At 50.6% G+C, this 14,979-nt stretch overlaps 8 protein-coding genes across 8 annotated transcripts; 3 read left to right on the forward strand and 5 right to left on the reverse strand.

Annotated features, from left to right (window-relative positions):
• Positions 1-1,168: 1,168 nt before the first annotated feature.
• On the forward strand, positions 1,169-2,216 carry M436DRAFT_15103 (RTA1 like protein; the record flags this gene model as incomplete). The annotated part of the gene is made up of 3 exons (XM_013574478.1): positions 1,169-1,337; positions 1,540-1,632; positions 1,687-2,216. Coding segments are annotated over 3 exons (792 nt in total), but the record flags the coding sequence as incomplete, so codon positions are not given.
• Positions 2,217-2,848: 632 nt separating this feature from the next.
• Positions 2,849-3,976, reverse strand: M436DRAFT_15407 (uncharacterized protein; the record flags this gene model as incomplete). Its single annotated transcript, XM_013574479.1, has 1 exon — positions 2,849-3,976. A coding segment is annotated over one exon (1,128 nt), but the record flags the coding sequence as incomplete, so codon positions are not given.
• A 430-nt stretch (positions 3,977-4,406) lies between these two features.
• On the reverse strand, positions 4,407-5,138 carry M436DRAFT_39556 (alpha/beta-hydrolase; the record flags this gene model as incomplete). The annotated part of the gene is made up of 1 exon (XM_013574570.1): positions 4,407-5,138. One exon carries the CDS (start codon positions 5,136-5,138, stop codon positions 4,407-4,409), a length of 732 nt encoding a protein of 243 aa, XP_013430024.1.
• Positions 5,139-5,935: 797 nt separating this feature from the next.
• On the reverse strand, positions 5,936-7,895 carry M436DRAFT_70551 (MFS general substrate transporter; the record flags this gene model as incomplete). The annotated part of the gene is made up of 6 exons (XM_013574960.1): positions 5,936-6,137; positions 6,192-7,039; positions 7,093-7,215; positions 7,271-7,324; positions 7,376-7,716; positions 7,769-7,895. 6 exons carry the CDS (start codon positions 7,893-7,895, stop codon positions 5,936-5,938), a joined length of 1,695 nt encoding a protein of 564 aa, XP_013430414.1.
• A 645-nt stretch (positions 7,896-8,540) lies between these two features.
• On the forward strand, positions 8,541-10,259 carry M436DRAFT_39308 (fatty-acid amide hydrolase; the record flags this gene model as incomplete). Its single annotated transcript, XM_013574526.1, has 3 exons — positions 8,541-8,822; positions 8,875-10,090; positions 10,144-10,259. The coding sequence occupies 3 exons, from the start codon at positions 8,541-8,543 to the stop codon at positions 10,257-10,259; spliced, it is 1,614 nt and encodes a 537-aa protein (XP_013429980.1).
• Positions 10,260-10,637: 378 nt separating this feature from the next.
• M436DRAFT_79435 (uncharacterized protein) lies at positions 10,638-11,405 on the forward strand (the record flags this gene model as incomplete). The annotated part of the gene is made up of 1 exon (XM_013575058.1): positions 10,638-11,405. One exon carries the CDS (start codon positions 10,638-10,640, stop codon positions 11,403-11,405), a length of 768 nt encoding a protein of 255 aa, XP_013430512.1.
• A 444-nt stretch (positions 11,406-11,849) lies between these two features.
• On the reverse strand, positions 11,850-12,677 carry M436DRAFT_39853 (uncharacterized protein; the record flags this gene model as incomplete). The annotated part of the gene is made up of 2 exons (XM_013574627.1): positions 11,850-12,297; positions 12,352-12,677. The coding sequence occupies 2 exons, from the start codon at positions 12,675-12,677 to the stop codon at positions 11,850-11,852; spliced, it is 774 nt and encodes a 257-aa protein (XP_013430081.1).
• Positions 12,678-13,506: 829 nt separating this feature from the next.
• On the reverse strand, positions 13,507-14,849 carry M436DRAFT_70554 (FMN-linked oxidoreductase; the record flags this gene model as incomplete). Its single annotated transcript, XM_013574961.1, has 3 exons — positions 13,507-13,914; positions 13,963-14,624; positions 14,672-14,849. The coding sequence occupies 3 exons, from the start codon at positions 14,847-14,849 to the stop codon at positions 13,507-13,509; spliced, it is 1,248 nt and encodes a 415-aa protein (XP_013430415.1).
• Positions 14,850-14,979: the final 130 nt, after the last annotated feature.

Here is a 14,979-nt window from a genome sequence, read left to right on the forward strand (position 1 = left end):
AGGGGTCGAACAGTTCGATAGGTCGGCTGGAGATACGTCCAGACGCTGGTCCGGAAAGGCGTGTGTTCAGATCCCGATATTATTTTGCTCTCGAAGAATTTATCAGGTCGGCAAAGAAAGGTTGAAGGAAGGGTTGACGAAAGGATTTTCGGCAGCCCGGACGTGGAATCTGTGGGTGGAAGGAAAATCAGGCATCGAGAAAGAAGACGACTTGTTTTGCTGTGACTGGGAAAGTAATAGACAAATCGTACATCATCGGCTGTTTCCCTGATTGGCGATACACTTACTGCCCCTCAAGAGCTTCAGCATCTTCCAATCTCTGCTGATTGATCAGGTACCATCGATCCCTGCCGATCATGTGAATCAGGATGTTGAGTGGACAAGTGGTCATATCTGCCTCGTACATATGCGTACATTGCTCAGCCCATGACACCATGCTTGGACGAGGCCTTGCACGAAGCGGGTACATCGAGAGGTGAAATGTGACAAGAACAAGGCAGACACAGGCACAACAGCTTCATGAGGTTATCTCTCACAACTGTCGCATTGTCCTCCAAGGCTGAGTTCTGTGACTGTGTGGATATAATCTCCAACGGACGGATTTTGTGCCGAGTGGATGGAATGTTTTTCGAAGGATCGATAGAAGGAACACAGTTACAAGATGTCAGACTGTAGGATAACGCTGCCGAGTACTCCGAGGCCTTTTCTTGACAATGCTATAAGCAGTGCAAAGCAACAAAGTCGCGCGAGACTCTGTGAGCAGTGAGCACAATGGAGGCTATACCAAGATACAACCTCGAAGTTTAGGCGAGGTTTACGACGTACGACGAAGTGTCAAGTGTTCAAAGAGGGCGCTAGTGGCTTGGCCAACCTTTCCCGACCGATCCGCCAGCACCTTCCCGTTCGTGATCTCGGAAAGGTGCAATTAATACTGACCGGCCTTGAATCGTAGAAAAAGAGCCAGGTAGGTGTAGATTATGTTTCTCTTTCTCCTCTCACTTCTCATCTCCCGCATTCGCTTCTTCATCGCTCACACAGCAAGAGACACCACCCAGCGTCGTTTCCAATCTTCCACGAGCCCTGTCACTGCCCGGATCTATCGGCTTCCTACAGAAAAAAGACATTTGACAGCCGACACGACAGAACTGCCATGGCTATCGGATCGGCTGGTTGCGTGCCATACAACCCAGCGCAAAGGACAGCATATGGATATGTGCCTTCGCTGGCTGCTGGCATTGTCTACTGCGTCCTCTTCGGATTGTCGATGATTGCGCACACCTTCCAGGCCATCAAGACGAGAGCACTTTGGAACCTGGTCTTTGCTGTTGGTGCTCTGAGTACGTTCGACCCCTCCCCTTGTCGTCAGCAAAGAGGGTCAAGGCATAAATCGCTACCTCCTCACACGCAATATTCTCCGAGGATGATCTGGCTGTTTCAAAAACACGAGCACTGTGCCGATGCTTCTCCCACTGTCCCTCTCTGCTTATCGGCATGACGTATATTTCACCATTGGACCGATCCGCTGACGGGTTCTTACAGCGGAGGTAATAGGCTGGGCTGCCCGATCCTGGTCAAGCGAATGTGCCTACAATGCAAATGCCTTCCTGATGCAGATCTGCACGCTGATCATCGGTATGATTCTAAAAAGCTGTTGATGCCTTGGCTTTGAGCTGACGACCTGCACAGCACCCACATTCTTCACTGCTGGAATTTATGTCATCCTTGGACGCATGATCGCCATTGCCGGACCCGGAGTCAGCCCCATTGGAGCTGTCTGGTACCTCTGGATCTTCTGTACCGTTGATGTCATCTCTCTTGTCATCCAGGCCGTCGGTGGTGGTTCAGCAGCTGTTGCGTTCAACTCGGAGCCTCAGGGCAACACCAAGATCGGCACCAACATCATGGTTGCTGGTATTGACTTCCAACTGGCTTCGGTTGTCGTTTTCAGCGTTCTCTTCTTTCTGTTCCTCTACAGAGCCTCTGCCAAGCTGAGCCTTCCTGCCTTCAAGAACGACAAGGATATGAAACTGCTTGTGCTCGTCACTTCATTCTCGATCCTTCTTATCATCATGAGAAGCATTTATCGTACGATTGAGCTTGCTGGCGGATGGACTGGACATGTCATCGAGACCGAAAGATACTTTATCGCACTCGATGGCGCACCTATGGCGGCTCTTGTGATCGCCTTCAACATCCTGCATCCTGGTGTCTTGCTCAACCGCATCATCGCTCGCAACGGTGTTCAGATTGCGAAGAAGCCATCGAGACCAACAAGCGAATCAAGCAAGCATGACATTCCCATGTCGGACTTATCTGCTTGATGCTTTGACAATACCGACTCACACGTTACACATGACTTTTCTATCATACCCCTTTTCTTTCGCACACGGCAAGATACTCCATAATGCTTTTAATCTCCCGGGAACGCGGACGGATAGACTGAGCAAGCGGCAATGGCCCAGTGGGCTCGGCATGATGGCTGGACGACCTTCAAATCCTTGTTGCTAGCCAGGCCGGTTCCTCACAATGATACTCTTTCTACAAACCAACATTCTATCTTCACATGTCATTTCCATAGCCCCGAACCTCAAGCAGATCATTTCCATAGCTCCGAACCTCAAGCAGATCATTCTGAATGGATGTTTGCTACGTGACCGTTGTTTTACACTCAGAGATGTGTTATATATTCGAAAGTCTATGCAAAATGGTATCCTGAAGAAGAATAGTAGAAACGTCTTGCAAACCGTCCATGCCCACCAAATGCTCATGTCAAATGCATGCTTCTTTGCGCCCCAAGAAAACTCCCGCTATGAACACGATTGCGCATGTCTCTTTTTCAATCATCGGCCTCGAGCATGCTCAAGACATCAATCTCGGTCTTGATGATCCTCTCAAATTCTTCTCTGCCCATGCCCACGCTTCTGGCAAGACGGAACATGCTCTTCATTTCGGTACTGATGAATTGCTTCACGCCAATCTCTGCTCTTGTCATGTCCTCGGCACCACGTTCGAGAACGTCTACGCTGCTGCCCGGAGATGTAGGTCTCGGTGCTTCCAGCTCTTGTTTTTGTGATTGGAGTGTCTTGTTGAATTCGTTGTTCTCGGCTGCGTACATGGGGGGAGCGGGGTTGGTGTTGGGTTCTCCTGCCGTCTTTTTCGTACTGAGCTCACCACCGCGCAGAGTCGAGTTTGCGGTTTCGGGATGCTCTTCATCGGGGTCATGCTCGTCGAGGGCGGGCTGGACTTCAGCGGCGTAGCGGGCAAAGTACTCGAGTTCATCGTTGGTGGGGGCGAGATTCGACGAAGTGCTGGTGCCAGGCGCGGGGCTAGCGCGTTTGGCAGGTGTTCGAGCGGGAGTTCTGTTGTTGGGCGTTCTGTCGTAGCTGGCCCAGTAGTCGTCATCGTCATCATCCTGGTCTTCGGCCGTTGCTTGTTGAGGAATGGTTGTTGAAGGGGCGTTCGGGTGCGACTTTGATTCGAAGACATCGTTTGCTGCGTCGATGGAATCGGACCATTGGGCAACGTCTTCGCTGAGGTCCTCGAGGGCGCGCAATTCTGCTAGCCTCCAGCCAGTTGTGCCACCGACTTGCCCACCTTCGGCATCGTTCTCGCACCACATGTACACAGGCAATAGTCCAAACTCTTCGACTTGCAAGCAGCACTGCAATGTTTCCTCATCTACCCTTCTGTAGCCAATCTTGTCAATGTCCTCGAGTTCGAGCTCGCCAGATACGGGATGGGCTTCCAGTTGCAGGTTTTCAGCTTTGGCGCCGAGTTTCGAAGAGCGGGATGACGACCAGGAGAGTAGGTTTAGCCAGCCGCCTTGGCCTGAGGAAGCGTTGGCAGCGAGGAGGTTGACTCGTTGACGTAGGATGGGCGAGAGCAGAGGTAGCAGCGCTGGCGGAGGTCGCGGGGACATGAAGGCCGTGGGTAGACATGCCAGGAGCGGTGGGAACAAGGTCCGCGGTTCGGGAGGTGTGACGATGGTCGACATGGTCAACGAGTGTGAGCTTTGGAGTGTCGAGGTAGAAGAGGAAGTTGTTGGCAGGAAGCTAGGGAGACGCAGATTGTAGATACAGGGTAGCGACGGCCCGACTTTCTTCTCTGCCCGAGGACCAGTGGACGGGTCAGGACGCAGCGATGGTTGCTTGCTTGCTTGTCCGAAGTCCCAAGCCGGTCGTCCGAACATGTGCTCCGCTGCTTCTCCACCACAATCCAATTCTGCCCCACTTCCCGCGATACCGTCACTTTCCGTGTCATTCGAGTCCGGATGACTCCCAACCTCTCTTATACCGCTTCTCATCTGGTCATCTTATCAGCTGCACATCGACGGCAGTGTGTAGAGACGAACACTTCGCCGAGGACAAGCTTGACCATGGCATTGATACACAGTGTGGATATCACTATCAAATCGGCTCCCAGATGGTCGTTCGCCGAATCAGATCCAACGTCTGCTCGGGGATACTCAACCAAGGACAATGACTAGCCTCCAGATACTCGATCGTAAATTTCCCCCCAGGTTGACTCGCCATGGCCACTTGCGCCTGCTTCGGTATAAAATTGTCGCGTGTGCAGACAATGTACGTCGAATCAATGTCCTTCCACGCAGCATAAGTCTGCTTGCTCTCGAAGCTTCCTTTCGCCTGCAGATCCAACTGCCCACTCAATCCCTCCGCCTTCTCGCTGTCCAAATCATTGTAGAAGACATAGCTTGGGTTGACGGCTCGCCATTGTTTCGGGTTCACCGACTGCCACCAGGGTAACGCTGTGTTATTGAAAGCATCCATCAGACTGACTCCCGTCTCGAGCGCAAACGCGGCCATGTAGATCATTCGTATCACGCCGCCGCCTCTAGATACTTCCTGCTTGGAGTATCCTTGGACTGCTGCGCTGCCTACCATACCGCCGTACGAGTGCATGAGTACCACTATTTCGTGGCCTTGGAACACCTCCTCGGCAATAGCTCTGCGGACGATGTAAACGTCATCGTAGAAACTGTCGCATGTCCCACCGATAGATGGAAGGCAGGGTGCTATGACAGGGAAGCGTGTCCTCCGGAGACCTTCCAGGAGGCTTGCGTAGAGATGAGGCTTGTGCCATGCTCCCGTCACGAAGATAATGGTCGGCTTCGAGTTCATGTCTGTGCCAAACATGATTTGGTCGATATGCATGGTTGCGTGTGATATTCAAGTCCAACGCAAGGGTCAATCTTTTCTGGTGTTGGTCGTCGAAGGTTAATGATGATGATGATGATGATGATAGACACAAGAAAATAGAGGAGCTTTGGGGAAATGGCAAATTGAGCCAGAAGACCGAGCGGCGCGAAGGCATCCTCAGCTCGCTACTTATAGTCGAATCGGTATAGAGCGCAGATACGGCTCCGATACCTGCTTTTCACTAGCTATTTAGAGTTCATGTCAAGTCTGTGGCTGGCCGCTGACATTGAGGGGTCCTTGCAGGATCACCAAGCTATCTTGGATCAGCGCATCAAAGGTCTTTGTTCTTGTGTCCTCAACAGCTCGATTCTTGTGGACTGTCACAGCTTCGTTGTGAGTGGCGAACCTAGCTTCCTCAACAGCTTGTGGTTCTGCGGGCACGAAAATAGCTAAAGTCGACCTTTTCTGGTGGTGTAAAGAAGAGGTCACACAACTCATGAAGCTTGCTTTGCTTACGCAACATCGGAGAGCTGTTTGACGATGCTGATCGACACGGAACCCTGCAGACGTTCCCACCTCGTAAACACCAACCGATAGCCCCCACTCTAGAAACCATGTCCATGTGTTCATCGCATCTGATTTGACAGTAAGATCTGGCACAGCTGCACGATAACGGGGCAAAAATTCGTCGACGACAAAGAAGCAATCACTTGACCGCAGTAAACTCCGTCGAAGGAGTTTCGAGGGATGGTACAGGTACCACTGGCGCCACACATCATCTAGTGACCTAGCCCTTTGGCTCTTGCCTGCTCAACATATGTCCAGTATCTTCTCGCGCTATTCTCGCGGAGCCGACGACCGAAGGGAATGACAAGAAACATGGTGCTGTTCAGCACGAATGCTATTACAGCTGCAGTGATAAAGGTGTTCTGTGTGCCCATACCGTCGATCCACGGATTTATGCCGTAATTGATGGCGAAACTTGAGTCCTTGTGTTAGCGTCTTGCCTATACGTGTGAAACGATGGATACTTACCTCAAAGTATTCCGGATGAGTATAATGGTCGTGATCAGTTCACCGCTCAAGTCCCTATATGCACTCGTCGCATACTGGATAGCTGTCGATAGGCAGAGTGTGCTGGAGATGGCTAGGCAAGCTTGAGCAAAGACCAGCCCGAACCAATGTACATGGTGTTGAGACCCGACTCCCCACAAGATCAGCGCGAACGGCACAACGACGGCCGAGGCCAGAAAGAGCCATAGAATGTCCTCAGGCTCAGAGATACCACCTCTACGGCGAGCCAGTCTGATAACAAGCTGTGGGCCTGCAAGCGTTACCCAGAGCGAACCTAGTACCATGCCCACCACGGCCGCAAAGTAAGCAAAACCTACTGCGTCACTGGAAAAGTGATAGTGGCTGTTTGTGTAGATGACGCTGGCTGTGGCGTTCAAGATGCCGGGATAGACTAATCCTTGGAGTCCGTACATGAATCCGGCCCAGACCACCACTGGAAAGGTGAAGAATTTGAAAGGCGCCCACATGATGTCTAGCATGCGGTTCGGTCGTTTTTTGTCAACGACGCTAAGCTTCTGCCAGTACGTCTTTCGTGGGTATGCGACTTGTCCTAGCTCCGCAGCTGCCACGTCTATAGAACGCTGATCTTCGAGTGTTTTCTTGTCGTACGAGAAAGTAGGATCGCTGACTTGAACACCATCCTTGGCAGTGACCTTCTCAGAAGTAGATAGGTCAGGCTCGTGAGCCACTTCGAGACTAGCCTGCGAGCTGGACAACGACGATGTTGTTGTGCGCCTGTCGTAGTTCGTTTCTTCCATAAACAATAGGCAAAAAACGAAAGCAATCCCGATACCTATAGCGCACCACCACTGTCTGTCGTCAGCTTTGTGTATCGGAAAGACTGCCTGGGCAGATCACGAACCAGGGTCCATTCCCACCCCATGCCACTGTTGATGAAAGCACTAAACACTGGAGCTAGTTTTCCAGACGCGCCAAGAGAAACACCGTATAAGGCGATATAGAGGGGTCGCTCGTGGGCAAACCACTATAGCTTGTCAGTCAAGGGTCCTCCGTGCGACCATGATGTCAACCACACTTACAATGTCGGTCATGCTGATTTCACAAAGACTCTCGACCGGTCCTCCAAAGAACCCCTGCCATAATTAGTACAACAATGCCATATCTTGCCGAAGATGATAGATTACCTGGATGATTCTAATTGCCAGATAGGTTCCAGAAGATCGACACATCGGTGCAACCGCCAAAACCACAACTGAGGCGGCCGAAGAGATCATATACACCGGTCGCTTGCCATACTGTAGCGCAACTGCTTGCCAAAAGATCGTCGACCATCCGTAAAGAAGAAACATAACACCAGTGCCTCTGTTGATCGTCGTGATGGATATGCCGGTAGAGGTGGAGATGGGTTTTGCCACGGAGTATACGGCAGCGCTGGGAAATACCAACATGACTGTATAGATGACCATACAGGCAGTGTGCAACAACTTTCGCTTCTTTGTCCAGTTGAGGGGGTCTTCCGGATCATCTACCACAGAGTCAGTCATCGTCCAAAGGAAGTCATGATTTCACCTGCTGACCGGATGGTGTTGGCACAAGAACGATGTCGCCATGGCCTTTGGAGTGCTTAACGTTGAGTTCTCCATTGGTATCGATGAGCCTGACCGTGCCAGGCGCAACTTCTTCACCATGAACGTTATTAGACATCTCGATTGTCAAACTCGAGCGGTTCTGAGAAGGAAACAAAATCGAAAAGGCCAATCAACCTCTTCATATCTATTATATCTCATACTTTGGATGAACAAACGACCTACCTACATGGATGCCTATCGTGTCTTGATGCGGACATGCCGGCTTCCTGAGCAAGATAGGCCTACTACAGATATGCAGCTGCCAAGAGATATCGACACAACGGCATCCGATAACACCTGTATCTGCACAATCTTACCGACTGTCCATGAGCTGCAGAGAGGTTGAAGTCCTCGTTCAATCCGTAAGAAGTTGAACGCCGACGCCAAGATCCGGACCCACTCATTCTCCAACCTCCCCCTCTCTTCTCTCATTCGATCAACACTCTTATCTTCTCGCTATCGATTGACGTCTTGTAGTAGAGTTGGCCGTGCGAAGGCCTATCATGAGACGGTTATCTGATACGTATACCTCGGGATTCGAGTGGAGTAGCCTCCATCGGCCAAGCTACCGCATCAACTTGCCTAAAATGGACGTCCAGCCGGTAGTGCAGTACAGGTGATCAGTTATCTTTTCACTCTTCACTCTTTCTTCTACTTTCCGAGCACTCGAAAGACATCTACCTAGCTTTCATCACACCACCAAATCAACACATAATACAAGATGCCTGCAGCAAAAGACTGGGAAAGAAAGGCTCAAATCTGCCGTGACATTCTCGAGAACTCAATTCCGAAACAATGGCTTCTTCCTGCAGATAAGCTTCCGACGAAGCAGCAGCATAATGTTACCAACGTTCCTTATACATGTGGCATCCTCTCCGCTGAAGAGCTTGAAATGACTGAACAGACCGCCGCTGGACTCCTGAGCAAGTACCAGTCCGGTGCATGGAAGGTCGAGGATGTTACCGTTGCATTCCTCAAACGGGCCACGATTGGTCAACAGCTCGTAAGTTCACTAGTCGTCTGAGCAAAACATACCGTGGTCTGACAGCACACAGCTCAACTTTGTTACCGAGTTTCTCACAGAGGAAGCATTGGCGACAGCAAAATCTCTCGATAAGCATTTCGAGACCACAGGCAAACTCATCGGTCCGCTCCACGGTGTGCCTATCAGCGTCAAAGAACATGTCTCCTATGGGGGCAAGATCACGAACGCTGGGTTCGTGAGTCAGATCGACAACATAGCCAAGGAAGACGCTCTGCTTGTCAAACTACTCAAGAAGGCAGGTGCAGTCATCACAGTACGGACCAATCAGCCGCAATCCTTGATGCATTTGGACTGTGAGAATAACATCACTGGAGCAACATTGAACCCTTATCATCTCAAGTTGTCCCCCGGTGGGTCATCTGGCGGAGAAGGAGCGTCGATGGGCTTCAAATGTGCTGTTATTGGTGTTGGCACGGACATCGGTGGAAGCATTCGTGCTCCTGCTGCATTCAACAACTCCTACGGACTCAGACCCACCACTCATCGCAATCCTTATATGGGTCTTCACGGCGTGCTCGGCGGGCAGGAGAGTATCAAAGGTGTGATCGGTCCTCTTGGTCAGAGTATCGATGATCTATGGCTGTTCCAAAAGACGTTGATCGACCAAAATCCTCATGATATCGACACATCTTTGATTCCATTGCCATGGAGGGGAGAGCTGGATACTCCTAAAGACATCACTGTCGGTATCATGATGACTGACGGAGTAGTCAAACCTCATCCTCCTATTCTCCGCGCGCTCGAGACTGCCAAGTCGAAGCTTCAAGCTGCAGGTGTCAAAGTTGTCGAGTGGGAAAACTTCAAGCACGACCATGCGTGGGACATTGTGTCAGCCCTCTACTTCCCCGACGGAGGCAAACGCGTTGAAGATGCTCTTGCAGCTTCTGGCGAACCAATGCTGCCTCTTACACGCCATGCTTTGAACTACTCCAAAGCAATCTCTATCTCGGAGAACTGGGAGCTCAACGTGATGCGCGAAAACTACAGGCGCGAGTATCATGCTTTGATGAAGGAGAGAGGTGTAGATGTCATCTTGTGTCCTGCATATGTAGGCGCAGGTGTTAAACAACACGGTGCAAAGTACTGGGGCTACACAAGCTTGTGGAACATTCTCGATCAACCAGCTGCAGTGTTCCCCACAGGCATGACTGTCGACAAGAACGTAGATGTTATAGAGGAGAACTATGCCCCCTTGAACGAGAAGGACAAGGAGGAACATGAAGCTTGTAAGTCTGATCAATTTCCGATACCTGAAGCGAATGCTAACATGATATCTCAGATGACCCTGAGCTGTTCGATGGTGTTCCAATCACTCTTCAGCTTGCGGGCAAGCACTACCATGATGAGGATGTTTTGAGGGCAGCGAAGCTGATTGAAAGTGTCATCAGAAGCTAAATGCTGTCGTTGAACATATCTGAAATGATATTCCAATTTGAACATCGTTTAGATTCCATAGCATCGAAGCGAACGATTCTTTATCAACTTTTGCTTGAAATTATATTGAAACGCTATCTTGTGGAGTCTTTCTTGCCTTCGCGCAACTCTCGCGGGCACCTTCCTTGCTCTTCGAGGTCGCAGATACAGTGCTAGACCTTGTCGGTCGTGGGCGTTCGTACCTCCAAGCTCCATTTCGTATAGACAGCCCCACAACACAGACCCCTGCCCAAGTAGCTTTCGGCTGCCCGTTGAACTTACAGTACTTGACATCGTCTCCACTCTACCTCTCCCATCATCAAAGATACCTCAATCCTCTTCCAAATAACTCCTCCAAAAATGCCTGCAGCTGCAAACAGCGGACCTGTCACTCGCCGACAGAGCAAGAGGAAATCCACTGCGATCACAGAAGACTCTGCCGAGTCCGCAGAATCTGTAGCGAAGCGTGTCAAAACCGAAGCCGCGACACAAGATCAATCGCAAATCGAGGGCGAACCTGGCAATGCTGATGAATTCGAAACCGTTGTTGCCGAGATGATTATGAACAACATCAACAACGAGGATGGTTTGTCGCCATCATCAGAAGAGGAGCCAGAGATACCCGCCAGACCGGCCACCGTCGGAGAACTTCTGAATCAATATCTGCTCGAACGTACGCAAACTATCAACGGCATCTCGCAACAGTTCAACCAGCAGTTCTCCGATGAGGCAATGTCGAGATTCGGCTGGACCAAGGAAGGCGAAGTGGTTGAGTGGCCTAGTGATGGTGTTCCAGCCCTTCTGCCTGAATGGCAGAGAAGCTATGCCCTCAAACGGGACATTGAGGTTTTCAAGGGATATAGCAGCTACAAGGCGAAGGAGGCCAAACATGCTCTGCAAGCTGTCAGAGCCCTCGAGCAATGCAAGCGTGCAAAGGACCGAGTCATCGGTGACGAAGCATTTATCAAGAAGTGGCAGCTGAGATGGCAAAGGGAGATTTTGGCGCAGTCCGAGCTCATGTTCAATTCGATATTGAAGCCTCTTCAGAGCCACAAAAGGACTTTGGAGGTGACGGGACAGAACTTGAGTAATGAGATCACTGGGTTCGCAAGGCGTCAGACTATGTAAATACCAAAACTCACTCAACGCTCGAAGGCTTTCGACGCAAAGGAGACTACCGGAGAGGATGGATTCAAAAGATCTGTACGTTCGAGTCAGCCATACATCTGGCCAGCAATCGACGTGACTACTCCGACGGTCAATCTATATACATGTTTGTAATGAGCATGAGCTATCATCTCCATATGCCAACCACGAACTCAATCAATTGCCCATCTTTAGCATCCATGGTCCTAGCAAAGCGTATATTCAGCGCTGTCTCGCTCCGCATGTACTATTGAGTCAACAAATCGGGCTTGTGATTCGTAGAAGGTGCTGAGCAACGACCAGCGGATGGAAAAAGACATTGGGACAAACAAGCGTTCCTTGTGGATGTGAACTATCGGCTAATCTGCCTTGAGAAAGAGGTGTTATTTATTTACAAAATACTATCTAGCACGCATACCACAATGTTCAACCAATAACATCGGCAAGCGGAGGGACAACAGGAATGGTGACATTCTGAATCTTCCAAATCTTGCCATTGTCGTTGGTGACAGGGTTGGTGTTGGTAGCATTGTTTGACTGGTAGAGAGTGCTACCAAAGTTCTTGTCGGCGCCAGACAGCTTGATGGTGATATCCTTCCAGTATTGAACATCAGTCGGAGGCGTACATGACTGACACTCCACTGCAGTATTGACCATTGTCATGGTCGGCGAGGTCTTGTTGTACTCGGCGTACAGCGCTCCCGTGCGTGCATTGCGAGCAGTCTGGTACCAGCGTCCGGTCTGCTGGTTGACCAGGGTGTAATTGAAAGTGATTCCGTCTTCAGGAGTTGCAGCTAGCATACGCTCTTCACCGACATACTGATTCCACTTATTCAGTTTCGTGTCCCATCCATAGACTTCTGATGAGATGCACCTGTGGCCATTGATTAGTGCTCTGCCCGGTCTTAAAATTTGTGAATCTGCATACCATAATGAGTCTGCCTTCGCTCCCTTGCATTCACTCTCGCCATGACTGTAGGAACCGACAATGCCCTGTACCAAGTCTCCATTCTCGGTCTCGTTATTGATTCCGATCCAGTTGTAAAGGCCACCGACTTGAGTCTTGGGCATCTGTCCGGGATAGATCGTGGCAACAACGCTCGTAATCTCAATACCGTCGGCAGTAGGTCCAAGACCTATGAGAGGGCCCCAGGTAATCTCATCCTGGTCGATACGCTTAGAAAGAAAGCCTTTGGGAGCAGCGGCCGCCAGCGACAGAAACGACGAAAGAGCGATCAGGATTTTGTACTGCATGGTTGTGAAATGAGTGTGATGGACCAGCCCAAAGGAGTGTGTGTTGGGTTTGGAAGGAGCGACCAGGCTGGAAGAAAACCAGAGTTGCACAAGCCTAGGGCTTTATTGTCGGTGGAGAGAAGGCTGTGTCTAGTCATGACGGAGACGTGCTACACATGATTACAGTCAGGCACGCGTCAACACTCAAAATCTTGCGAGCCAAGGTGTTTCTCGAATGTTTGAGATTGAGAAGTGACAACAGCCCAAGCGCAAAGTCTCCAGGTGCGATCGACAAAGGGCTTCGCCGACACCTCTGTGTACGAGAGATGCCGCGTGTCAACCAATCTTACCCTTGCACAGTGCTTGTCAGATCTACTATGGTACATTCATTCGTCATACTAGCTCAAGAATCTCGCTTTGTCAAGTTGTTAAACCGAGTCAAGACGGTCGTGTTGAAACGCGACAGAAAATCCAGCTTGGCCGCCGAGTCAAACACGCGATTGAAGTAGAGATCGTGATTTTGGACAGCGACGACCTCAGGCCACCTTCAGCAGGGTCTGAGGTCTTTATGTAAGACGGCAGCAGAATCTGTGTCGGCTGAAGAGCTGTTATGGCTACCTAGGCATGTTTTGTTGTGGTGTCTGGCGAAATTGGTCGGAGAAGCAAACCCCGGCTCGGAACTCACACGTGTCGCTCTTCGCGTGACGCACGCCTTCCCTTCCATGAACCAATACATTTGACGGTTACACCTGCGAAAACTAACCGCAAACTTCTAATCTCAATACTGTACATAGGCGGTCGCATGGTACCAGGGCTATTTTGGCTTCGTCTCGACTTCCAAATCACGTTTTCATGCCTTGACCATGTCCCTGATCTTTTGGCCATAATACATTGTCTCAGCACCTCCCGCCAGAGCCCTTTGCAACTGAGGGAACGGCAGATGCTTCAAAAACCAAGGCTCCTTGATCTTCTCGAGTTGCATGCCCGCCTCTGCATCACTGACTTCTTTCTGAGCCTCGATACCAACCACTGAGCAAGGGAAATCTGGGACTGTGGCAGCAGGTCTTCCAACTCCAATCATGTCGCAGCCCTTCGATATCAATGCTGAGTTCATACCAGCTCGTGTGCGGAAGCCGCCTGTGAGCATGAGTTGAAGTGTAGGATGTCTTTCGCGGACCGCGAGGGCGAAGTCGAGGAAGAAGGCCTCTCGTTTTTGTGTTCGTTCTGACTTGGCTGGAGCCTCATCACCGCCAATCATCTACGTTTGTCAGTCCTCAGTTCGGTCGGGATGATCAAATGTGCTTACTCTAGGGTTCTCATATGATCCTCCACTGATCTCGAGGAAATCAACGCCTTCAGCGACAAGCACATCGACTTGTCTCAACACTGCATCAGATCCAGCATCGTGTTGTTGATCCGACGAGTTCATCTTCACACTGACGCTGAACGTCGCTCCCACAACTTCTCGGATGGCTCTGATGATCTCTACGATGATCCTCGCCCTCTTCTCTGGCGTGCCTCCGTAGTCATCAGTCCTAGTGTTTGACTTAGGCGATAGAAAGTCGCTGAGTAGATATCCATGTGCCGCATGAATGGTAACGCCATCGAAGCCGGTCTGCTGAGCAAACTTCGCAGCATCCACGAATTGGTTGATGACTGTCTGAACCTGAATAATGGACATCTCGGCCGGGGTTCCGAACAGCAACTTCACTATCGTTTTGACGACTATGCTTTCACCGAAGTTGATAGGTACGGCGCTAGGTGCGACATTCTTCTCCAAGAAACCGCGTGATCCTGCACCGGCTGGTGATTGACGTCCTGGGTGGTTGATCTGCATGAGAGCGAGTGCTCCCTGAGCTTTAATACCGCTGGCAATCTTGTGCCATTTCTCAATCTCTGCAGAACTTTTGTTCTGGATAGCAGTGTCTTGCGGCGAGCCCATGTATTTCTCATCGACCATGACATTGCCTGGGTTTCGATTAGTTTGATTATGTACCAACACTGAAGCGGCTTACCAGTCATGATTGCCCCCCAACCACCCTGTCCCCATCTTTCGTATACTCTCACCAGATCTGAACTGGCTTGACCGTTCTTTGCAAGTTGCTCAGCCATGGCTGCTTTGACTAGCCTATTCGACAAGACCAGCCCCGAAGGCAAAGTCAATGGGGTTGCGACTTCTCCGAGTTGATTCATGATGACTGCAGGAATACTGTCGGTGGTGTATGAGGATATCCCATCTCCAAGATTGAGGCCATCGAACTCCTTATCTCATTGTTCGCTTAACGGGTAATTGAATGTTGACAAACCACTCGTTCTAGAAGCC

This window comes from Aureobasidium namibiae (assembly GCF_000721765.1).
Source record: "Aureobasidium namibiae CBS 147.97 unplaced genomic scaffold scaffold_3, whole genome shotgun sequence".
NCBI classification, from domain to species: domain Eukaryota; kingdom Fungi; phylum Ascomycota; class Dothideomycetes; order Dothideales; family Saccotheciaceae; genus Aureobasidium; species Aureobasidium namibiae.